Genomic DNA, 26,790 nt, shown 5'->3' on the forward strand with positions numbered 1-26,790 from the left:
TATTCTTTATCCGCTGCGCTGTAAACGATTATCAGCGCAAAGCGGCGCAGAGCTAAACTAAATCTCGGAATTCTCGGACAGGTTGACGGTAACGCCAGCTATATCTCAGACAGATTTTGTACCATGAAATCGCCCATAAGGTTGCGCATCTTCTTAATTCTTCAACTAACGATTATACTTTCTATATACCAGGGATGTCTTTCAAATGAAGATCGTTGTCATTTTATATGGAAAATTATATCGAGAATGTCATGGATCGTCATTTCCAAGCAAACTGGGCGCCGCGCCGCGCCGTTTTTTTCGATCATACGGTATTTCCAGTTAAAAAGCATAATAAAATTAATTTGTAAAATATTTTTAAATTTTAGAAGATTAGTTTAAAAACCACTAGTTATAGTGGATTTTACTGGATATACATAATATAGTGGATATATGTACAGTACCTATAATGATAGTAATAAATTTGTATTTTAATAAAAAAAAAATAAAATATAAACTGCTATTGCTTCCGATTTTATGAGAAAATCTTAAAACTTTATAACATGGAGCATTTTAGGACATTGGATCACCCTGTATATTACACTAAATATTAAAAAACTCGGTTAGAAATCGATCTTTTGTTTATTGATAAATTTATCAATAAATCTTTTTTATTGATCTATCAATCGTACATAATTGATAAATAAAAATATCATTATTTTTTTAAATATTATTAATCAGCCGAGATTACAACTGGCGAGTGATATCATTCGTTCACATTTAGGAGGAAATATTGATCAGGTGTAGAGGCCAAAAAATTGATTTTAAAAAAAATCCAAATAAAGCTACACGCACACTGGAGTGATCACGATCAGAGCAGCGATAACATGAGCGATCATTCTAGCACACACCAACGCGTTCACGTTCACCGCCGCCGCTGTACCTATATGTAGTGCGCCATCCAGTAGGTATACACAGGTAACAAATTAAAAATGTGAATTGTGTATACCGAAAAAAACATTCTTGAATATTTACCTACAATATATAAACTTAAAGTTCTTCGTTAAGGTCCGATGTCCGGTTAATGTCAATTAATGTTAATTAATATTTAATTAACTATCCAATCCAATTTTCTCTCAAACTTTTTATTTTTAATTCTATTATTTTTGTAACTTGGATCGGATAAATTATATAGAATTTTGTGTATTTCTACAGCCTTAATTAGCTGCTCTGTTAACTCCATTTCTAAATTGCAACAAGAAAAAAACACACAAAATAACGGAAAATTCCTATCTCGACAAGTTGAATCTGATGGCCACCTCAGAATAGAACGCCGCCAGGCCGCTTCGTTTCAAAAACTCGATCGCGCCAACGTGAAACGGCTCATATGTATTCTTCAGCAACTTTTGCCCGCGGCCGCGTGGAGATCGTGATCGCACCAGTGTGCGTACAGCTTAACTCAACAAACGTTGAAATTTATAAAATCTTGGTGAACATCCCAAGGCGCAACTTTGCCCCGATTTAACCATGTTCGTATCTAGTACGGTTACCAAGATACCAATGCTCGTACCTCGAATTTGTAGCACCCTGTATAGATAAAGATTATTTTCTGTTACATGTAGACAAATTAAAATAAAGTCGGCGAACTGTTTTCCGCAGAACTAAATAAACCTTCGGAAAGGAGCGATCGCGTCGTGCCAGCCGTGGAAAGCGTGAAAACGGGTGAAAAGCGTGAAAACTGTGGAAAAGCGACTATAGACACGTGATCAGCGAGGCGCCAACGGCCTACTCGGATAAGCGAGCAAGGCGAAGCTTATATAGATGCACGTGAATATAGGGAAATTATGCACGAAAGAGTTGGTTTATTTAACTTCAAAGTCTTGGTTTTCCCCGAGGATTTTCTTGCTTAGTTTAACGCTTAACTCTACGAGTAAAGGATTAAATTTTAAAGCTATTGTTAGATTTATACTTTCTTTATTATGTGCATATTGTTTCGTTGTGGAGGTCGAAATGTCCAAATGCAAAATAGCTTTATTTGTTGCAAAACTGTTCTATGATTTGAATAATCTCGGCAAAAAAATAGTAAAGTAATATTTTTTTGGGTACTTACTCGGGCAGTTACTGTAGCAGCGGCTTAGCGTGGCGTGGCGTCAATACAAGGGAATGTAATAAGTAACTGCAATTGACTTTTAGCAACACAATAATTTTTTTTTCTTTTTAGCCTACCATACCACAGATTAGGTATACTATATGTATACAGATAAAAATCTTATCCCTAATTCGTGGTACGAAACTTGTTTTTTATGATGATGTGCAAACGAGTAAAATTTCCTGTGCGCAAAAATAAACTCGCGTAAAATAACAATAAACAGCGTAATAGAGAGATATCTCTAAACCGAATAGCGTGCATGGACGTTAATAAGGGCAGGTGTTATTTCCTTTACGTGAGGTGGTATTAACTCTCTTCATTTATAGTTATCGTATCGGAAAGAATTCTGTTCGCGTCGCGTCCGCTATTTAAACTTAACCTAACTTTGAATTTAAAACTTTGAAATTGTTTTGTTTACTAGGTATTTTAAAACTAAACGGCTAAAGTGCTTATTTCCAGTGCTTTATTGTTCAACGTCTGCCAGTGGGTTTAGGACAACAAGCAACAAATTCTCTTAGAAGGGCTCAGTCGTCATCTGCTGTAAACCTAAGCCTCCTTATAGGTTCTTTAATATTGGAAGAGGTGGAATCCATATTTTGGGCCATATTTATTTAATTAAAACTAATCCCAGCTACTTAACTATCCAATTACCCAATAAAACTAAAGTAATAATTCAAAACAATTCAAACATAACCTAAAATAAAAGATCTCGCCGGCCGGCCCCGGTTATCAAATACGTAAATACTGCATGACGTTATTCGGTTTTCCGATATCTCTCTAATAACTGTGCCGGTCAGGTGCTGTGCACAATTTTAGAGGCCATAAGTGGGCGTGCTATGTGCGCAAACTAGTAACCTAACTAGTGCCCGATTCCGAAAATTGGAACCACGAAAAACAATAAAGAAAAAACAAAGTTTATAATCTGTATAATTTGTGACCATACCAACAGGTATGGTAGGCTATTAATATCGGCAAAAAAAAAGTTTTTTTAATTTCACTCAAAATGAGTTATTTGGGTCATAAATGACCTAAATACAAAATATTTTCATGGTGTATGTCTGTCTGTCTGTCTGTCTGTCTGTCTTTCTGTCCGTCTGTAACACGATAACTCAAAAACCGCTAAACCTATTTTAACCAAATTTGGCACAAACATTCTGTGGCACCCGAGAATCTGGCCATTAGTTTTTGGTGGGGGTGGGGGGTTGGTAAGCGGGTATGGGAGGGGGTTAAAAATTTAAAAAAATTGTAACTCCAAAATTACAATAGCTAGCGAAACGCGGTTTTCAATTTAAGATTAGGAATAATATTTGCAACAAAATTTGTAATAACATCAAAATCAGTCAAAGTCGCCGTTTTTGAGATAATTGATTATTAACATATTTTAGTATGGGCGGCTATACGTGCCTCCCGGCGCCAATTTTTTTATTATAGTCTTTAATTTTGAACTTTTTTTTTGAAGAACCGAAGGATAATTAAAAAATTATTTCTATTTTACAGCCGCACTCAGAATCGGTCATCGCGACGCGCGACGGATTTTTTTTATCTTATACCGTTATCGAGATGTGTTTAAAAAAATACTGTGTGTGGACTGTGTGTCCATATTTGAAGTGAAACTTCTTACTAACAGCTATTAGTTTGATGGATTTGAAGGATTTTTTTGAATGCTTTTGAAGTGAAACTTCTTACTAACAGCTATTACATTGATGGATTTGAAGGATTTTTTTTTGAATGCTTTTTATAAACTTCAAAAAATTAGGGTTAATATAAAACCATATATTATTCTAGTTTTATAATGTTTTTTTTTTATTAAAAGACGATATTTCTGTCACTCGGCCGAATTGCCTGGCAGCTGTGACCATTAATGCCAAAATACTACTACATCTATTATACCTCTGACTACTACTAACTGCCACTAACCAACAATTTGATTTGTGTGGTCTGTGGTCTGTTTTTGTTTAAACGTTTTGTTCATTATTCATGTCGGGGATTTATTTATAAATTATTGTTAATCGTTAGTCAAACTCATAGAATATATATTTTTTCTGTATATTCAGAATTGTCACTCTAAATTTTACATAACCAAATTGTCACTCTAAATCGCTGTCCTTTTTAGACAGACGTCACTTGTCAATCAGAACGTTGATAACAAAAGTTTCATCTTAAAATAAAATTTTAATCAATCACAATTGTTTATCTCCATCGTTTACCGGATTAATAATACAGAAATTACAGTTCAATTATAAACAATTCATTATTTATAGTGATTTAAATTAATTTTAGTAAATTATACGAATATTCTCGTTGATTATTGGTTTGAAATAAATATGACAGTGTTCTCAAAGGAAAGTGCGATTTACTAACTCTAAATTCTAATTCTGAGTTGGCCAATGAGCTAGATACTTTACCTAGACCGTTATACAGAAGCTATAAATCTATCGATGAGAATATGCATGAAAATTTACTTCCTAGCACATAAGATTGGAACAATATCAAGTTTATGTAACATCGCTGATTTCTGGGGCTTACTCAACCGGATCTCACAATGCAAATTCACCTCAAATATCCATTTAGTTGGTCATTGGCAAGCACTCTCTCATTGTACATGAAAATAACAAAACAAACATTTACTGATCTGGATAAAATTGATAGTTAAATAGTAAAACTCACCCGGGGGTACTCCGCCCCCTAGCCACTGACATCACTGACATTCTATTTAATATATCCCATTCCATATCTTCCATCTAATTCAAATATTATTCGGATCTATTGGTTAATAATCTTCAACAACTAGCTAGTGTCACCTGAAATAGTATAGGGGCTTCCCCCGGACGCAAATCTGCCGCTAAACAGATTCGCATCCCAATAGAATAGGAGAATTGGGGTACCTCACTACCCCAACGCCGCATCGTCAATCGAGAAGACATTATGGAGACCTTAAACTCTCAAGTTTAACTCGAAGGCAAGACGTCACAAGAGGTTTTCTCCTTGTTGTCAAACAACCGCGTTGCCTCAGTCAAACGAGTCGCAACCCCCAATTGTCAGCTCTGTGACAAAACACAACACTACACAGCCGGCCGGCCCGTCTACTACTGACCCGCCGCCGGCAAGCTAAGCCTCCTCTTACATCACAATTTCATCTGATCACAAATATTTACATCACTTGCCAATGAATCATACTATTTTCTCTAATCGACTTTCAAATAGAGTGTTTTAGCACTACTAGATAAATAAATAGAGATTTTCCGAAGGAATGTATATTCTTTATTAGAATAGTGGATAAATAAAGCATTACTATAACGAACTTATTTTCCAAGTTTTACATTTATTATAGTGATTTTCTGTGTATCAAACATTGGCCAAAATAACAATATTTTGTTTTCTTTAGTATGATAGACAGATATCGACTTTGATTTTTAATTTGAAAAGAGGCAGAAAAGTAAACTAATTTAAATACAAATTGGCTTAAAAATCATAAAAAACGGCCTATTACACATGAAAATATAAAACAAAAAAGTGTCTATTTTTTCTGCCAGTCATTGTATCAACATCTTTGTGTTGCTAATGATACGCGTGCGTTTATATGTGTTTATATTTATAATATAATATTTAAAGTAAATTTGGGGAAGAAGACAGTAAAGACTCAAATTTAAATAATTATCGTTTTAAAAATTAGAAAGATCAATGTTTATGTTTATTGTTATTTATTAATTATGATATAATTTTAGCTGATGTTTTTATATACGTTACGTAGTTGCTAAGCGTGGCGTTGAGAGTTCAGAAAAAACTGCTAAAATGTTTTCTCGTAGAGGTATTATTTTAGCACTATACTGGCATAAATAATATGTTTTACCTATATTCAAATTTAGATCGTATGGTAACAAAATTGTGTATATTTTTCATTAACCAATATTATTATCATTAAAGCTGAATATAAAAAAATAAGTTAAATTTATTATTCCTATTTTACTGTATTAAAATTGGCTCAAGTTTCGTTTACTTGAATCAGTTATGTATGAAGAAAAAACATTCTGCGGAAATCCATCCTTTTCGAGTTTTTTAACTCTAGAATGGGTGAAATCAGGGCTACTTTCGTTTACATGAAATCAGTTATATAAGAAATATTTGTTTAATTAGTACTTGGAAGGGGCCTTTCCAAATAGTAAGTTACGAACATTTTTCTGCGGAAATGCATAATTTTCAGTTTTTCAACTTTAGAATAGCTGAAACCAGTTAAATGAAAACACATTTCTGTCTTTCATTCTAGAATTTTTTCTAAACATAGACACGCAAAAAAACTTCTTGCGGAAATGTACCATTGTAATAAACCATAAAATTTTGTATAATATGGCAAGTTTTGAAAAGTGCTCAGCAAATGGAATTCGTAAACAGACGCGTTTTAGCTTACAACGTGTTTTGATTGGTTTGGTTTGTTTGGTTTGGTTCAATTCATTTTTGTTTATTTTCGCTTTTTCCCGGTACGATATTAATGTCTAAAATTACAGTATCTACTAGGTTAAGTTCATACCTACACAAGAAAAGTGTTTAGAATGTAAAGCAGGAACACGTTTTCATTTGGTTACTTTTATTATTTAACTGATTATACTTATTCTAAAGTCGACAAAAAAGAAAATGATGCATTTCCACAGAATTTCTTGTTTGTTTGGGGAAGCTTCTAAATACCGGATGTTTTGTTGTTTTTTTTAAGTGATTTCAAGTAAAAAAACTCCACCCTTAAAATTAAACGAATAGTTCCAATAATTTTATCAACAAAAAACGTTTGAAACAGTTGGCTATTCTGATTTTATTCGTTTGGTTGGCAATAAATTTAAAAAAATTCGAATATTTATCTGTTGTTATCACTATCGTCAAAACCTTGTCAAAACAAACAAAAAAAAATAAATATTATGATACATTTTTTGATTATTTTTAAATTCGTTCTTCAGAAATAATGTGAGATTAATCAAAATGAAATGAGAAATTAATGGATTTAATCTGAAGGTTTTCTAATTTAATTATTGAATAAGAGTATTAAAAAATAATGTATGATTGAATAAAAATGGCGTCAAAGACGGCTCGGGAATGACAGTCGATAATCATGGTACAAAGAAAACAATGTATAGTAAACGCCACGAATGTTTGGGAGTGATTCATCGGTCGCTACCATGTGAACTAATCTGTTCAAGGTCGCATAAAACATAATTCCAGTGCCGTGGTGTTTCAAGTCATATAATAATCTATATATAACCTATTGTAATTTGTTGTTTTAACTGTCAAAGTCTTGTCAAAACATATATTTGGTTATAAATATAAAAAAGAATGCCCCACTGGCCGCACTGCAAGCACACCAATGGACTGACGCACAAAAACGAATCAATCAAAGAAACGCGATATAGTATCGTCTTAGTCAATCACGCTAACATTTTAGAATAAGTAGGAGGAGCGCAGACAGATGATTAGACCGAGCCTTTAAATAGTTCTCCATCTCCAATATCAGTCGTACCAAAATTCATGGCACGAATGGTTGTCGTCTCGGCGCACTCAGTGATGAGGTGTACTGGTGTTTCCCCATCTTCCCCACAGAATCTGCATTCGCCGTTTCTTCTTAGTTTCAATCTACTGAGGTGTTCATTGAGGAGACAGTGTCCTGTTAATCAAGTGATGAATCACTCCCAAACATTCGTGGCGTTTACTCTATGATCGATAGCGGCCCCAATTTCGTTCAGTTTGCGCATATAACCTGTGACATCATATTATGTCATACAAAAATATATCCATATTGTTCAATTGCCACTAATAAAAAAAGACCTAAAATAGGGAATAATTAGGACATAACCCCAAAAGTTATGGCAAATCATCGAGCTTGACATTTGAAAAATAATGTTTACATTTATTATGTGTCATCTGTTTGACAATTTGAAATTTGCGAGCGGAGCTTGCCGACCAATGGTACCGTTTATCACCTGTGACATAGTGACCAACCTGCGCAATATCATACTTTGTTTTCTTTGTATCATGGTATAGAGTCACTGTAATTCGATTCTTCGATTACTTCTTGCAAATTCGTCAATTACGTCATCATAAACACGTGGATGCGCCGACATGTTTTGGGGAAGTTTATTTTCGATGGACAATAGCCATACTTGCGAAAATTTCTCTTGACCCGTTGAATTTTTCACGAAATTTTTGATACGTTTAAGTGTTGAAAGATTGTGTTCTACTGATGAACTTGTGGTAGGTATTGTCAATACTAACTCAATACTAACACAATTTCGACACTTCGGTATAGGCATCTTCTAGATCCTTTTCTTTTAAAAATTGCATTAGTTCTCTAGAGTTATTTTTTGTCATCAGTTTCGTAAATCACTTTTGGTAGATCGCAGTAACACTCGGTCGAAAAACTGGCCATAATGAAGAAGAAAAGATTTAAACGCATCTTCTGGAAAAGTTATTCCTTTATATGTATTACGCTCAATAGTCGAATTCGGGCAATGCCCCAGAAAAATATGCAAATCTAGTTTTGAACAAGGAATATTTTCCAAACCCGAAAAATTAATTTTATTAGATTATTTTTTTTGCTTATAGTGTGATTTGATTGCATTGGTTTCACTCTTTCTGGTTGGATTGGTTTAGTTATTTGGCGAATTCGTTAGCGTGGTTATTTGGAGGGTGTTAATTCATTGGTTAGTTGGTTTTTCGGGTTTGGGAAATATTCCTTGCTCAAAACTAGATTTCCGTCTTTTTTTTCGGGCATTGCGCGAATTCGACTATTAAGCGTAACATATGCATCAAAATTGCAGAGCTCGAGAAATTTCAAATCATTTAAACCGTTAAATCTACAGTTAATTTGTTGTTGAATATCTGTCCGAGAAAACAAACGACATCGATAAGTCATTTTAATATTTGCCTATTTTATTGACTAGTTCATTGTGTTCGCGGTGGCTAACTTCCAACTGCTTATTAAGGGCGTTTTCAATTCTTATTTTGCCAAAGACTTTTTTTTTATACCTGCAAATGTACTTTGGACCTAATGTGTCTTTTTACAGCTTTATGGAAATTGTTTAAATCGAAAAAAAAAACAGTTTTATTCCAGAGACCGTTTTCATTTTCAAATAATAAAGATGGTCAATCAAATAACTTATATTTTCACACCCTGTTAACCATTTAAATTGTTCGTATTGTTTTTGGGATTTAAATGTCTAATACAAGGAGTCAAGACCGTATTTGTTATGAGCTTGATAATTATGATTAATTATTATTTATAGATTATTAGGATATTATTAAGATTAATTAAATTAAGATAGAATTAAGAATGTTTAGCATTTTTAATATAAACCAAATTAATTGTTCCATATTTCAAAAATTACATTTTAGAAGATGATGTTTTGTAATTTGTTTAGGGGAAGCACTCTGTTTCCCTTGCTTCCATGGACTGCACGCCGTTGTAAAACAATATACAATTTTTTTAATTTTTTTGTTTTGTTACTTGTCGAATTGACCTACGTTTCTCCAGCTGCTTATTGCACATTTTAGCTAAATAACGCTAACTAGCAGAACAAACAGGCCCAGAATAAGACGTCACAAAACAAAAAAAAAATGAAAAAAAGTCCAGACGATGTAGTCGACACGATTATTCAGCCAGTCCCATTTCGAAAAATTAAAATTTTATCTCGCCGCCTCTAAAGTTTTCTCATATTTTGAAGTTTTTCCGTATTTTCCTTCGGTTTAATCTTAACGGAAAACAGTTTTATTACTGCGACGCGTTGATGCAGATTAGTACGAACTGAAAGTGGTTTTTATCCTTGCCTTTACATTTTGGTTTCGGATTTGGGCCGCATTTAATATTAAACTTTCAGGTAAGTTAAAAACAAGAATAGCTTAAGGCTTCCAAGGCGTAATTGAAAAGGACAGTTTTTGAATTGTACTAGATATAGGATCTCATAAAAACACTAAAATGGTATAATATTAAAAGACAATTAATTAATTTAAAGAAAACGAAAAAGAAATCGTGAGATGTCAAGTTGCAAAACCCGCCTTATTTAAAAAAAATGACTAATGACATATACTAATAGTGGGACTCATAAAAACCTTATCATTGTTACATGTAAATGAAATAAAAAATAAACAAAAAATAGCTACTTAGATATACAAGCTAAATAAATACTTAAATACCGACCCTGTCACCACTACAAGGCACGGATACCAGAGAGTCACTAATATATATTTTGGTATTTAGGTAATAGTACGATAGGAATGGTTTGATATTATCCATTTTTTTTATTAAAAATTCAAACCGCATCATTGTGGCATTTTTTATATCCATAGGTAAAAGGTTATATTGTTTTGAACCAATATAAAGCTAAAAATGCTGTGTTAATTTAAATTTCATAAACGGTATGTTTGCATAATATTGTCTTGAATAGGCTCTTGTAAATATATTGTTACAATTATTATTATTTGTCGATTTTTTGTATTTATGCATATACAGGGTGAGTTTCCTACGATGTTCTCTATAGGCATCTCAGAAACTACTGGAGATAGAGAGTCCGTTAAATGGGGAAAGAATTGCAGTTTTGTGGGGTCATAAATATGCGTTTTTCAGATTTTTGAAGAAGTTCATGGCTTACTAGATGTTTCGAAAAAAAACAAATTTTGGCTATTTTAAAAATTGTCCCTAATTCCATTATAATCTATTTTTGACAAAAAGTTTTCAGATAAAAGTTGTAGATAATCACATTCCTAATGAGTTTGTGTTGTCTGATTTTTTCTAAAGCCTGTCATTTTTGACTTATGACACAAACATATGTTTTTTTTAATGGAAACCATAGTTGGCCATGACTTCATAAAAAGCGCCATTTTTTAAGCTTTTCAGCGATATAAGCTATAATATGTTTCTTTCACAAAATTACTGAATTATAGCCAATTCTTATCTTTCTTGGCTAATTTCACTTAGTTAGCCATGGAAACAAGTTTTCAATGGTGTTCTGACTTTGTTATGATTTATTACTTATAAAAAGACAAAATATATTATTAAACGGCTCTACAATTTGCATTACACAAACTAAAACTTAAAAAAATAATATCATTATAAGTTATTTTAGAAAATTTTCAAAAATCCGCAATTGTTTTGAGTACATCAATTTATCTTTTTTGAACTGAATCTCCAGCTATACTCACAGAACGACCAGTCGACTTAATTAAACTTCTCCTGTTCCACCTCTTCGAGTGCCTCTCTCAATTCATAAGTTCTTTTGTAAACCTTGTTCTTAACCATACCGCATAAAAAAATCTAAAATGGATAGGTCAAGTGACCGAGACCATGCAATTGGTCCACCTCTTTCTATCCCTGAGTCTACATAATTATGATATAAATAATTTTTAACATTTCTTTCATTGTGTGTGTATGTGGGGGGGGGGATGGGGTTGGTGTGTCATAATGAAAGTCATGTTGGAACCACTCTATTAACGCGCGAGTAATAATAAATTTACCTTTTCTAACATGTCTTGAAAACCTTTCTCTAAAAAACGTAAGTAACGTTCACCGGTCAACGGTCAACCTATCCTCGAAACTGTATGGCCAAGAAAAGTTGAATTAATAATCCTACACGCTTTTCTTCATTTGAAAAACTCTTATTTACAATTTTTGTTTATTTTAATTTACAAAGATTGAATGTGACAATTTCATATTTCTGAGAGCAACGACGATTGAACTTGTTTCCATGGCTCTAACTAAGTTAAATTAGTCAAGAAAGATAAGAATTGGCTATAACTCAGTAATTTTGAGAAAGAAACATATTATAGTTTATATCGCTGAAAAGCTTAAAAAATGGCGCTTTTTATGAAGTCATGGCCAACTATGGTTTCCATTTAAAAAAAACATATGTTTGTGTCATATGTCAAAAATGACAGGGTTTAGAAAAAATCGGAGTACACAGACTCATTAAGGATGTGATTATCTACAACTTTTATCTCAAAACTTTTTATCAAAAATAGATTATAATGGAATTAGGGACAATTTTTAAAATAGCCAAAATTTGTTTTTTTCGAAATATCTAGTTAGCCATGAACTTTTTCGAAAATCTGAAAGGCGGATATTTATGACCCCATAAAACTGCAATTCTTTCCCCATTTAACTGACTCTCTATCTCCAGTGGTTTCCGAGATACCCATAGAGAACATCGTAGGAAACTCACCCTGTATGTTAATATACATACACACTACTACATTTCTCACGTATAGTTGACGTATATCCAGTACTTGAAAACTTGCAAAAGTTTATTAGTGGAAAAGTGATATGGTTTAAATAGAGCTATTGTTAAAAGAATTTTTTGTGATGATTAGATTTTCTTTAGTAATGTTTTATAAACAGAGCCCCACGCTGTAATGCCATACTGTAGTAAACTCTGGCCAAATGCAAAACATATCTTTCTTAAGGTTTCAAAATTCATATATAATCTTAAATGACTGAACAAATAAATCAGCTTTCTGATATTGGAAGTTAAAATATTAATATGATTATTGTATTTTAGACTCTAGTATATATTAGACGTAGAGCTGGCTACATAAAAAACCTTATCATCGTTACATGGCTAATTTTTCTTGTGTAGTATGCTTTTGTGTAGCCATTGTGAAATAGTCATGTCTGCCAGCGCGATCCCGGGACTTAAAGCCAATCGAAAGGGTGAAATTTTGACATTAAAAATATTATAAGGTATACGAGTTATAATTGCCAAATAGCTTTTATTTATTATTAAGAAACGTGTAAAACTGTTGAAAATGCCGGCAGACAACGCAAAAGAGGCATGGAATTTTACAAAAAAAATCATCCTATACATGCATGTCCATTGGTCGAATGTCATGTTTATTTCAATATATTCCAATATTTGTTATTTAAAAAACTGTTAGTCTTTCGGGAAAACGCTTGGACAAGCATAATTTATTTGTTTTTTTTTCATATTTTGAAATTTTTTAAAAAATCTTACAGGGTGTTCCAAAAAGTTGAGTAATTTCTTAACCACGATTCTGCTTAAACTGCTTGACGTAAAAAGCTTATTTTTGGCAAACGGATTTTTCGAAAGTCAAATTCCAACGAGATGAAACTACCCCTCAAATATTACCAAGTTATATAATAATATCGCCATATTGTTTTTTCTCATGCTGACATAAATGTGAGAAAATTTCACCCAGTTTGTATGTTAATGGAAATTCTTGCTTTGCCTTATCATCACCATTACCAATGATTAATCCGACGCGAACGAAGTCGCTGGTACACGCTAGTTTATAATATAATCGTATACATTATTTTATTATTTATCTATACTTAAATGGATGATTCGGCGAGCGTTCCTTGAAAGCGCTAGAGTAAAGGCGCGTATTCATCTGAGCACGAACGCGAACGAGGCAAGGCGAGCATACGAATGTGGACGGGTCTACGAGGAGCGGCAAACTGCCTCGGTTAGATCCGAGGCTGTTCGGCTGCCATCCGTAGCGAGTCGGTACATCAAAGGGAACTTGAGTACCATTCGGTTCGATGTGGACGGTGATTTTGTATTTTTGCCTCGCGCTTCCGTTTAAATCTTTAATTCGTTAAATTTGTTTTGGTTCATGTGTCATAATAAACTTGCAGTATGAACTGGAGTAATGAAAAAACGTTAATTTTAATTAAAGAATATGAAAAGCGACCCATTTTATGGAAAAAAGATCATCAACTTATGTTACTACTATGATGTTATTAAAAAAGAGGATGCCTGGGGCGAACTTGCAGATGTTTTGGAAGAAAAGGTTAACGTATTAAAGAAACTTTTAAATCATCACCTGTCATGTTTCTTTATCTGCCGACAGTGCCGCACGCCGCACGGCCGTGGATCGGTGCCTCGTTCGCTATCCCGCCTGATTTCAATTTGCGGTTTTCAAAGTTCAAACGAGGCATTCGTTCTGCCTCGCCTTGCCTCGTTCGCATTCGTGCTCAGATGAATACGCGCCTTAATATCGCGCTTTTGATACCTGTCTGCAGCTGATTTAGCCACTATCTTTTTGTCTGCCCTTTTGCATACGGCTTTTAAAATAAATAAATATGACATTCCACCGATCGGCATGCATGTACGCCATAATTACTTTCATTCTTTAAATTTAATTTTTTAATAATATTTAAAATTTCATGCCTTTTTCGCGTTGTCTGTCGGCATTTTAGCGACTAGAAAGATGTTTGCAATTTTCCACGTTTCTTAATAATATATGAAAGCTATTTTCGTAATTATAACTCGTGTACCTTATAATATTTTTAGTGCCAAAATTTCACCCTTTCGATTGGCCGTCCCCGCTTTAAGCCCCGGGATCGCGCAGGCAGACATGACTATTTCATAATGGCTACAAAAGGATACTTCACACAAAAAATTAGCCATGTAACGATGATAAGGTTTTTTATGTAGGCAGCTTTTAGACTATACAGGGTGGCCCACCAAAAACGTTCCGCAAGGCATAACGGCCAGGGTAATTTTTTTTTCAGAAAATTCAAAAACACGTCAATTTTGTTGGGGACAACTTTTGCCCCAACAATTATTGCAAAATCGTCAATCCTCTAAGCGGGGGTGTCATCCCCCGATTTTTTTCAAATGGGAAGGGGGGTCAAGTGGTACCGCAATGAAAAGGGCTTTCTATTCTCTATACTTTCCTGCTTCCTTTTAGAAGATCGGTCGAGTCGTTGGGAAAATATGAAGGATTGAAATTTAAAAAGTTTATTTAAACATTTATCAGAGTAAATGATAAGGATAAATTCCTTCGACCAATTTGCTGTTTTTTCTTATTATTTCTAGATGTTTGCAATCGGGTTGCGCAGATATTCAATGAACGCCATCCTGACAACACCTTTATGGCAAAATTGTTCGCAAGTTAGTAGCAAAATTTCGTGAAACTGGTTCCGTTATGAATAAAAAGAGGCAGAGGGAAAATCCTGTAGTAAATGAAGCTATGGAGATATTCGTACTGGGCCAAGTTGCCAAGGGGCAAGTACAAGAAAATTAGCCAATGAGACCGGCGTGAATCGTACAAGTGTCCAAAGGATATTAAAAAAACACAAGTTTGTACAAGAACTCAACGAAGACGATTTTGATCGTTGCTTGCAATTTTGTGAAGCTATGAGTGAACGAGTGGCGAATGATAATAATTTCCTATTTAATGTGTGTTTTTCGGACGAGTGTACTTTCTTTTTCAATGGTGTAGTTAATCGGCACAACTGTCGGTACTGGCCTGAGGACAATCCCAAGGTTTTTCACGAGGTGCACACCAAAACCCTCAGAAATTGAACGTGTGGGCTGGTATTTTTGGAAGTTCTATTGTGGGTCAGTTTAACGATATTGAGAAGACCTTCAACGTACAAGTCACAGAACAGCTATCTAGCAACAACCATACCTGATCGGTCAACGTTGTGGCAAGTGAAAAAATGCGTAAACATCAAGAAATAATAAGAAAAAACAGCAAATTGGTCGAATTTATCCTTAATTATCATTTACTCTGATAAATGCTTAAATAAACTTTTCAAATTTCAATCCTTCATATTTTCTCAATGACTCGACCGATTTTCAAAAACGAAGCGGGGAAATATAGAGAATAGAAAGCTCTTTTCATTGCGGCGCCACTTGACCCCCCTTTCCATTTGAAAAAAGTTGGGGGATGACACCCCCGCTTAGAGGGTTGAATATTTTGCAATCGTTTTTGGGGCAAAAGTTGTCCCCCTCACAAACAAAATTGACGTGTTTTCGGATTTTTTGAAAAAATAAATACCCTGGCCGTTATGCCTTGCGGAACGTTTTCGATGGGCCACCCTGTATATTAGTATTGTAGTATTGTAGATAGTTTCCAAATGTAAACCTACATATTTTGTAGTATTCCGATATTGAACATAGCCACCCTCAATGTTTATACCGTATGATCGAAAAAAAAACGGCGTCCAGTTGGCTGAGAAATGAACATCGATGACATTTCCCATATAAATAAATAAATAAATAAATAAATGCCTTTATTGTCAAAAAAATTTTCAATTTTTAGACAAAGGTAACAAACAAAGTAAAAGAAAACAAGGTACACAAACAAACAAACAAAAGATAATACAAAACATTATACAAATAATATTGTCAGTCTTATTGTTAAAATAAACATTTATAAATGTTTACAATGTCAAAGAACAAAAAAATAAAAATAATATTCAAAAATATTTAGCTAGTTTATAGTAAAATACCAATGACCTCTAAATAAATTAATTTCGATGTCATTAGTAAATATAGCAATAGCAAACATTAGACCAGTGTTTTCAAGATCAAATTCGATTTTCAATTCAAATATGATTAATTTACGGCGTAGAAAGCCTTGTATAAATTTACATATAAAATGACAGCGACCTTCATTCCATAGCCATAGCTGACGCCGTTTTTTCTCGATCATACGGTATTATGTAAGTTAGAAAAAAAATATCCGGGACATTAAATGTAACAGCCACAGTTTTATTCGCATTCAGAGTCAGGTAATTCTCATCCAACCAACATTTAACTTCATGCAGTTCTTGATTTGTCTAAATGGCCGTTTCTTGCCACATTCTCCCTTCAAATAGTATTAGGGAATCGTATACCGCATATAATATCATGTTTCCACTGTTTAGCTTTATTTCCAAAAAATCATTTAAATATATTAAAAACAGAACAGGGCCCGGAACAGTACCCTGAAGAATACCATAATTTACAAAATTTGAAGTACTAAGCACCCCGTTAACTTTTGTGATTTGCACACTTTCAAAAAAAAAAAAAGTGTGCTTGTAGTCCCCAGAACTCCCACATTTTCCGTTTTTTGTATAAGAAAATTGATGAAACCGACTTTTGATAGAAATGTTTCTTTCATTATTATTACAATCACTACCTTTAATTTCATTTATTATTTTCCATAAACACTTCATATCGTTACCCACTGATTCTACTTTTCAGTATAAAGACTTTAAAAAATATTAAGACTTTGACACCCTGTAGTTACGAAACAAAGTAGAATCAGATCCATGTCGTCAGGAATCTTCCCACGAGAAATGGCACATGCTTTTTGAAACACACTGTATAAACACACTGTGAAACACACTTACAATGAAACATATAGGTTGGAACTTGTACACTGTACTGTTTGCACACTGTTAATTATATCAGTAGGTAACTGTTTCAAACTGTTATTTCTAAATAACACTTATAAAAAACAGTTTCTTAAAAATCAACCAATCTCAGCAGAAAAAAAAATTGCTATGTAGGATGTTGCTTTGTCCTTTGATATTAAACTGCGTTTAATAAAGCCTTATCTAGATAAATCCATCTTTTCAGCCTCATCAACCTTTTTCTTTGTAGTTGCTTAAAAAGCTAATTATTTTGTAAAATACCAAAAAAGTCTCCTCTAAATTCACTTATAACGTAAATCGGTTATATGTCAGCTACTCTTTCTTTTTCAGCTTTACCTCGCAGACGGAAACTCGAACCTCGGCCACTGTTTTAAATCAGCAGCGGGAGCGGCACCAACTTTTTCCAAGTTTTAATAAAGAAGCGACAAAGTGCCATCTAGGGAGGACGAGACACAATTAAGAAACTTAATGGACAGCGCGCACGAGGAAAATAGGTAAGAGAGGGAACTATTATGCTAATTTAGGGGGAATTGGGGGGCGATTGGATCCGATAGTCTAGTCTCTTAACTAATCGGGGAGAAAATGGGATAAGGTAATGTTGTTTATGGACTTGAGTGGGCCGAGATGTTCCTTTTAATGGCGAAATACTTTTACGACACTTCCGCGACAAGGATTTTTGATATTAGCTTAATACGGTTATTTATATGCAGTAACGTTTACGTTTACATAAAGATTTTCTTTAATATTCCACATGAATTTTTAACATTTATGCATACTATTAGTATAACAGAGTGAATTATCGTGAGACGTTTATGGAAAATCGATGATAGATTGTATATCATTGTATGTCATCAGTCTCAGGGTTTTGACGGAGAAACGGTTTTACAGAGATTAATTCTCCATCTCCCATATCAGCCGTACCAAAGTTGATGGCACGAATGGTTATCGTCTCGACACACTCAGTTATGAAGTGTTCTGGTGTTTCCTCATTTTCCTCAAAGAATCTGCATTCGCCGTTGTTTCTTAGCTTCGATCTACTGAGGTGTTCATTGAGGAGACACTGTCCTGTTAAAAACTCCGTGATAATCCGAATATTGTTTTTACTTCATTTAAGGAAAAACTTTGATTTTTCTCGGCCATAAGTTCTGAAAAATTTTTTCGAGTGACTTCCATTCAAGGTTACGGATGGAGTCTTCCAGGTTCTTGGGCTTTGCTTTAAGTTGGTTTCCACTTGGGAAGCAGAACAATTCTGGTCTAGTTAGTGGAGTGTTCGCTCCATTTCTAGCTAGATTTTTCGCTTTTTCATTATACGCTGTGTCAATTTTAAAACTGCCCACCCTTAATATCTTTCTTGCAGTGAAAAATATCAAAAATCGGAAAGACATGTCAATTTTATTTGTAACGGGGACACTTAATAATAAATATTTTTAGCCTTTTTCTTTCAACCTCCTAGGAGGGGTAGATGTTACCCTTACAATCTTATATGGGAATGGGGGTCATGTGGCACATCGTTTTAAAGGGCGTTTAATTCTCTTTTTAGTGGTATCCTACTTTGTTGCTTTTTTCCAGAGGTTTCCGAATAATCGTGTTTCAAAGTGTCTTTCCGATTATTCATATTCTTAACTGCAAGAAAGATATTAAGGGTAGGAAGTTTTAAAATTGACACAGTGTATATCATCTATCGGTTGATGGGCTGGTACCCAGACTAGAGAGTTGAGAGCACTTATTAAAAGCTTAATCAAAGCTAACTACGAAAATTATATTCGCGGAGTCGAAACCTCTGTGTCTTCAAATCCACAACATTTTTGGGGCTTTATCCACGCGAGGAATAAATCTTCTAGAATACCCGGTCAAATGAAATTTAATGATGAGGTACATGATTGTCCAAACGAAATAGTGAATAGTTTTGCTAAATTTTTTCAGAGTGTTTTCACCCCGCCCGATAAAGACAATGTTAAATGGAATCGGTGTGTGGTTAGCAATGAGTTTAATATAACATTTCTTAATATCACGGAAGAGGAAATACTCATAGCTGCAAAAAAATTAAAAAATAAGATGACATCGGGTCCTGACAAAATTCCAGCATTTCTGGTGAAGGATTGCATTGGCATTTTAGCAACCCCACTAGGTAAAATATTTAATTTAGCTGTCAATTCAAACACCTTTCCAGAGGTGTGGAAACAGGCAAGAGTATGTCCAATTCTGAAATCAGGAAATCAAAATAACGTGGAAAACTATCGTCCCATCTCAATCTTATCAAATTTTGCTAAACTGCTAGAAATAATTATGTATAATCGAATATATAGTTCAGTACGTGGTGTAATATCTAGTAACCAACATGGTTTTATGACGGGTAGATCTACCGTTACGAATTTAGCATGTTTTACGCAATATGTATCTGAATGCATTGATAGTAATGGGCAGGTGGATGTTATATATACGGACCTTGCCAAAGCATTTGACAAACTAAATCATTCTATATTACTGGACAAACTTAACTCTATGGGTTTTACTAGACCATCTTTATTATTTTTAAAATCTTATCTCTCTCAAAGAAAGCAATTTGTCTCATATAGTGGCTACTGTTCGACTGACTATATTGCTACGTCAGGAGTTCCTCAGGGATCAAACCTGGGCCCACTTTTATTTCTATTATTTTTAATGATCTAGATAATATCCTTAAGTGTTTTAGACTATTTTTTGCTGATGATTTAAAAATTTTCTTGCGTATATCGGATAGAGCGGATTGTAGTTTCTTGCAGACACAGATTGATCGCGTTGTAGAATGGTGTGATGGGAATAAACTAAAGTTAAATGTTGATAAGTGTAAGATAGTGACATTTTCCAGAAAAAAGAATGTACAGTATTTTAATTATAATATAAATAATACCGAATTGGAACGACTTAGTGTAATCAAAGATCTTGGAGTTTATTTTGATTCGTCTTTTTCATTTAGTGATCATATTATAACCAAGGTACGAGAGGCTCTTAAATTTTACGGCTTTATAGTTCGCAACTGTGCGTCTTTTACTGACTCAAATGCATTTTTAATATTATACTCAGCATACATTCGATCTAAACTGGAATATGCTTCATTGATTTGGTACCCTGTGTATACCTGTTACAGGCAGCTTATTGAGAGAGTACAGAGAAGATTTTTGAAATTTGTTTCATATAAAGTTAGCGGAGTGTATCCTGAAAGGGGTATTCCCTACATTAATTTAATTAGCACCTTTCAGTTGCAAACTCTCGATTTGAGAAGAAAGTGCGCATCAATAGTCTTCCTGTATAAGCTGTTGCATAATGCGATAGATAGTTCTGAGCTTGTTGCACATATAGATTATTTGGTTCCTTCTATATCGACTAGATCGCATAGAACATTTTATTGTGCTAGAGCCAGAACTAATTTGTTGCTTAAATCTCCAGTTTATGTCATGTGTAGCAATTATAACGTAATATCTGATAAATGTGATATTTTCTTTGATAACTTAAGTCACATAATTGCTTTAGCTAATAATATGCTGCACAGCGGTGTGATTTGAGTTTTTTTTGTTTATATAGTGTTTTGTTTTTATAGTTTGTTTAATTTGGATTTTTTTTGTTTTGTTCATCTGTACTTGGTATCTGATTTTTGTATCATTCACCTTTCAGTGCTTTTTACTTCTGTTAATTTTTAAGATTTAATTTACATTGATATGTTTTTTTTCATTTATTTTTTATTTAGAGGTTAGTGTATTACTAATTTATAGATATATATTGTAAAATTGTCCTATAATTGGTTTGTAACTGTTGGGCAATAAAGATATTATTATTATTATTATTATTATTATTATTAGAGGGACCCTTGACACCCCCCGGTATTTTTTTAATTTATTCTATAGAAAATGACACACTGAATAAAATTACATATCATAAGTCAAATTTGACAGTTTCACTTAAAAAAATCGTATTTTAAATTTTAATGTAGGGTGCCATGCAGGGGTGGATGGGAAAGAGGAAACCGGCCCGGGAAATAACAGGCAACCGGCCCAAATCCACAAAATCAAAATGACCATAACGAAGAAACATATTTTTTTATTAATATATGCAGGGTGAGTCTTAAATAAGTGCAAATATTTTCAAGGGTAGTATATTTCGACCTTAGAAACACGATTATGAGGTAGTTTTCGCGTAACAAAAATTTTGAGAATTTGGAATTTTTTGAAAAAATGTTGGATTTTTTTTAGTTTTTAGTTAAAAGACTTAATTTCTTGATAAAATGGCAACATAGATAGTAAATTAAATTTACAAAAAAGAAAACCTAGTAAAGATGTGGTTCTCAAAATATAAGCAAAAAATTTATTTTTTTTGGAAATTTTGAAAGTAAAATAACTCGATTATTTTGAATTTATTTGAAAAACTGTAAAGAAAAAATATGTTTCTTTTTTGAGGCCTACCAACAGGGTTCGGAAAACTACATGTTACTTTTAAAAACTACATAAACTATTACATGTAGTTAATGTAGTTTATGTAGAGGGTGTAGTTTATGTAACCTATGTATGTAACTTTCAAATATCAAAGGTTTGAGGTGAGGTTATAATAAGTTGAAGCTTTAAAAACACAAAATGTATTTAAGAAAACAGAAGAAATATGGTTTTACATATAATATTTACATCATATTATCTCTATTGCACCTCATACAAAGGAAAATTATTCATAATATTAATACATTGTTTATTAGCGTAGCTTTCATGTAGTTAATGAACAGGAAAAAACGTAGTTTTTGAAGAAAAACTACACGTAGTTAATCAGGTAAATTACGTTTTAATTAACTACTTCCGAACCCTGCCTACCAACCCTGAAGATATTTGCACTCATTTAAGACTCACCCTGTATATGTAAGGATGAATATTTTCGAAAAAAAATAAGCTGATTTGCCTGCGGATTTTTAAAAAAATTTAAATTTATTTTACACTAGGTGTCCCCATTATGATTTACACCCCATTTCACTAGGTTGTATTCTGTAAACTTTGGTTGTAGGTTGGATTTTACTGGAGTAACGCCAATCCTAATCTTACTAAGTGCTCTCCAGGTTTTCCAATCCAAGTGGATTCCCCTTGGTGGATCTTGATGTAGGGGAACTCATCTGGCTAGCTATTCTGTAAAGATATTTTCTGTCTAGTGACTCATCAATCGTATACAAATAGTATAGGCACAGGAAATTTCTTGCTACGGAGCTTACAGAATCCCACTGCTGGTGGTTGTACATTTACAGTGTTTCGGAAGACTCGATGGGATTTCAGTCGTCTCGGAGGACTTAGCCGGAAGCTTGCTTGGCTTAGAAGGATTGGGTCTCAGAGAGCTGATTTTGTAATATTCAGACATATTTTTTCAATGGTTGCTTTCTAGGCTCTGTTCGATATCCTCGAAGTTGTTGGCTTGAACAGCTATTGCAAGATCGTTGGCGTAAAGAAAGTGTCTGGAATGGCTAGGCGTTGGTTGGTCGTCCCCAATTCAAACGAAACATACAGAGAGCCAATTTATATTATTATTTTCTTCTATTCAATCGCAGAGTTTGCGTCAAATTCGTGTACCTTTTTACTCAGGGGAGCCCGAGAAATATTGCACCGAGGCCGAAAAAATATGTACTTAGCCCGAGACTATTTAGATTTACCTACTCATATTTATTCTTTTTTCTGCTGTACACTTTCCAGAGTCATGTTTATTGGTTATTAATAAAATAATAGCGGCTAAAACAAAATTTTCAAACCGGACAACAAACAACAGATGTTTATTAAAATAAGTATATGTGTCTCAGAGAAAAAGACATCTCACAATAGTTATTTTCCAAATTAGTGTTTTTGTTTAATAGCAGTTGACGATTATATTGATGCAAATTGATTAGTTAGTTATGCAATCACTAAGAATCTTACGTAACTTTAGTTAGAAGCTTAGCTATTTAAAACTATTTAATTTTCGTTAATCCAATCTGTTTTTGAGCTCTGATCGGGGCCGGCCCACCGGCCCATCCACCCCTGGTGCCATGGCTGTATTAAAAACGCTAATTTATAATCAAGGAGGCTTGAAAAAATACATTTGATCGTCTAATATTTTTAGTGTCTTGTTCTGGCCGGTTAAAAGATGCCCAAATCGTATTTTTAATCATATCTCAATTTTTTTAAATGGAACGAGGGTGGCTCATTCGTGCACTTAAAAAAGCATTTTTTTACGAATAATTTGGTAAGTACCACACACTTAGTATTTTGAATGAATATGCAAAGATGTCAAAAGTTGACATTAAGATATGTATGTCATTCTATTCAGAGTGTCATTTTCTATCGAATAAAGTAAAAAAATACCGAGGGTGCCATTTAAAAATCATCAGTTGTAGTAATTTCCGGTGAACAGGAAGTAACCGAAAACAATAATTGAATACGTCAATCAATCCTAATTTATGTCCTATACTAGCATACCAAATCTCGTATTTTTATACGAAAAAAATAAAAAAAAAGTTATAGGGGTGAGCCACTTTTGAGATGGGTGCTTTGATCTCAAAAGTAAGTCTCTATAAGAAAATTTTAATAGGTTTGTTGTCATTTTATATTACAGGCAAAAAGATTTGCGCCGCGTTGGGTTTTCCAAAACCAAATTAGAGACAGATGTTTTGGAAGTAGAGGAAGATGAAGAATTCGACAATGAAATGTAAGATTTTTTTTTCTAAATTAATTATATTAATTGAATATTTACAAGAAAAACTGTGAAAAATTAAAATAGTTTAATATTATATTATATTTTCTAGAGCACTATTTAAATTTAAAGTAGATAATTTATAAATTTTATTAGGGTTATTGTATCGAACAGAAATCCTCCAACCGAACGAGAGTATTGTTTTTCACATCCTCCACAACTAATAATAACCGATGTAGAACCCCAGCTTTATAATGGTTGTGATTGTAGTGACTCTAGTGCATTATCGTCTAGGAGACCTAGTGCTATCATTGCAGCACTTAGAAGGCCATCACAGGTAATAAGAAAATTATAGAGTTAACTATATGGGATTTAGAACACACCTTATTCACACCCAGCCTGTCGACTTAACGATAATTTGCATGGAAATCTGTGTTAGTAACTTTAGATATTCGTTTATCTTATGTGACAAGTCGGTTTTTGAGCTCCATTGACACTTTTTTTAAAAAAACGCAGGCGGTATACAGTGGCACAGATAAAATCTATATCCTGAAATAACAATTAATTTATTCAAAACATTTACTTTCAACTACAGAGTCTGGCAATAGTGCGTCGGGCATCTGTAGCTCCTAGAATAAAAAAATTACAATTTTTGTTTAAGTGCATACCTAAAGTATGTACGAGGATGTATTTCAGGAAAATGTTTTAACTTGTACAGGGTGGTTCAAAAAAGTGTGAATGGATGGGGATAATTTTTTTAAATGGGACACCCTCTATATAATTGCATTTTTGGTTTTATTTCAGATCATTTTACATAATTCTAAAATATGAGTAAATATATTTCGATAATTTCAGAGATATTAATAAATATATAAAATATATATTTCTCAATCTTCCTTCAATACAATAACTGTCCTGAAATAAGTACACACACATTAGAGTGTTCAAAATTCTACGCCAAACTTTCTAAAATATAAAATAATTTTTCTTTGTCTTTTTAAACGGAACACCCTGTATATTATCATTTTATTAGATGGAGAGTTAAAAAATAAATTTTTTGTATTTAAAGTATTTCAAAATTATTAATAGTTTTGCAGATACACGCATTATTATCTCATATGGTTCTTTCAACGGTAAAATACGAGAAAAAAATCATTGGGCGGCTTTGATAAAAATATACTTTGGAAAATGCCATATGAAATATAAAACCGCGAATATCTGCGAACTGCGAAGCAGTTAAATATTTTGAAACGCTCTAAATATAAAAAATGTCAATTTTTTAATATTACAGCTATTGAAAAAATAATATAGGGTGATCCATTTAAAACATCAAAGATAAATTGTCTTATATATTATAAATAGAAACTTTAGCGTAGGATTTTGAAAATACTGTATGATTTACAATTACCAATAATATTATACAGGGTATTCAATTTAAAAAATCATGCAGCAAAAGTTTTCACTATTACATAACGATACTTTATCTATTTTTTTTAATTAATTGATAAGTATACCTATTTTCTGACATTATTAATTATTCAGAATTAATGTTCTATTTCAGGCAGTTGCATTGTCAGCTGCTCAGGCTGTAATGAATCAGAGAAGGTATCTATTAGGACTCAGTAATGAAAATACACCTCCAACTTCAGCAAAAGATAATAAAAAAGGCTTTGGAAGAAGAAGGTTCATTAATTCAATGAATTAGTAAGTAAATATTTTTTAAATAATGATATTTATTAGTATTTTAATAAAACAGCTTTTAGATGTAAAGGTTTTTTTAATAAGAGTAACTTTAACTCTACATACAGGGTTATTCACCACATACGACACGGAGTATTGTAGCTAAACGATTAGATTTTTACAAATTGTAAATTTTGGGTTCGTTGAAGGACTATTAGAGCTACAATTTAAAAATATTTTTATAAGATACAGAGTGACCCAAATAAGTCAAAAATATTATAGTTTTATTTTTCTAAATAGACAACCCTATATATTATTCTATTTTTAGATTCTACGATTGAAAAAAGGTAAATTTGATTAAGGTTTATCTGATCACTTAAACCTTACCGTTTTTGAAATATTTTCAATGATATGAAACTGCAGTAAACATTTTTAGGCTTCATTTCTCCAAGGTTATCTAAGTTTTTAATACTAAATATTTACTGAAGTTTATTTATTGTACAGATATTGTATTGCAATAATAAACAAAATACTACCTTAAGTACAGAGTATCTAAAAATTTATATTAAATAATTACCAGCTTTAAACGGCAATAACTTGTTTAATTTAAATAGAACACCCTGTATATTTTACGAGAATCAGATGCACAATTTAATTGTCTATCAAATTGTATTATACCAACTTTTACCAATCTCGTTAAGTTTTCGTAGAAAATGCATTTTCTTATATAAAAATAGAGTAATATCGGTAATATACTAAATATAGTAATATACCCATTTATAAAAATACAACTACAATATTTTTTACTCATTTGGGGCACTCTGTATCTTGTAATATTATTTTAGTAATAAATTGTAGCTCTAATAGTCTTGCAATTAGGGTTTGGATACCGAAAATTTTTTTCGGAATCGGGAATTTCGTACCGCGTTTTTTTGGTACTTTCGGTACTGACTAATTTTTGTTCAATGGTGGTGCAATTCATCAATCAGAAAGCAAGGAATCGTTTTTCAAAGTAATATGGACAGAAAATTGAGATTTTTAATGAAAATAATATCAAATTAATAAGTCATGGGAAAGTAAACATGAACACAAATACTGAACACAAGCGATAGAAAAAGGAAAACACATAGGTAGTTTAAAAATTACACCAAACAACATCAAACAACCTCGAAACCAA

The 26,790-nt window shown here is 32.9% G+C and overlaps 1 protein-coding gene across 1 annotated transcript in view; it reads left to right on the forward strand.

The window, feature by feature from the left end:
* Window positions 1-9,730: 9,730 nt before the first annotated feature.
* LOC115878411 (proton channel OtopLc-like) overlaps window positions 9,731-26,790 on the forward strand; it is an 81,980-nt gene continuing 64,920 nt past the window's right edge. The window contains exons 1-5 of the mRNA XM_030894924.1: window positions 9,731-9,981; window positions 17,598-17,761; window positions 23,856-23,948; window positions 24,090-24,270; window positions 25,495-25,637. Of these exons, the coding sequence (XP_030750784.1) occupies window positions 17,736-17,761; window positions 23,856-23,948; window positions 24,090-24,270; window positions 25,495-25,637 (443 nt within the window). The 5' untranslated portion in view covers window positions 9,731-9,981; window positions 17,598-17,735. The remainder of the gene's footprint in view (window positions 9,982-17,597; window positions 17,762-23,855; window positions 23,949-24,089; window positions 24,271-25,494; window positions 25,638-26,790) is intronic.

This window comes from Sitophilus oryzae, unplaced genomic scaffold (genome assembly GCF_002938485.1).
Source record: "Sitophilus oryzae breed Bouriz unplaced genomic scaffold, Soryzae_2.0 scaffold_1508_pilon_pilon, whole genome shotgun sequence".
NCBI classification, from domain to species: domain Eukaryota; kingdom Metazoa; phylum Arthropoda; class Insecta; order Coleoptera; family Curculionidae; genus Sitophilus; species Sitophilus oryzae.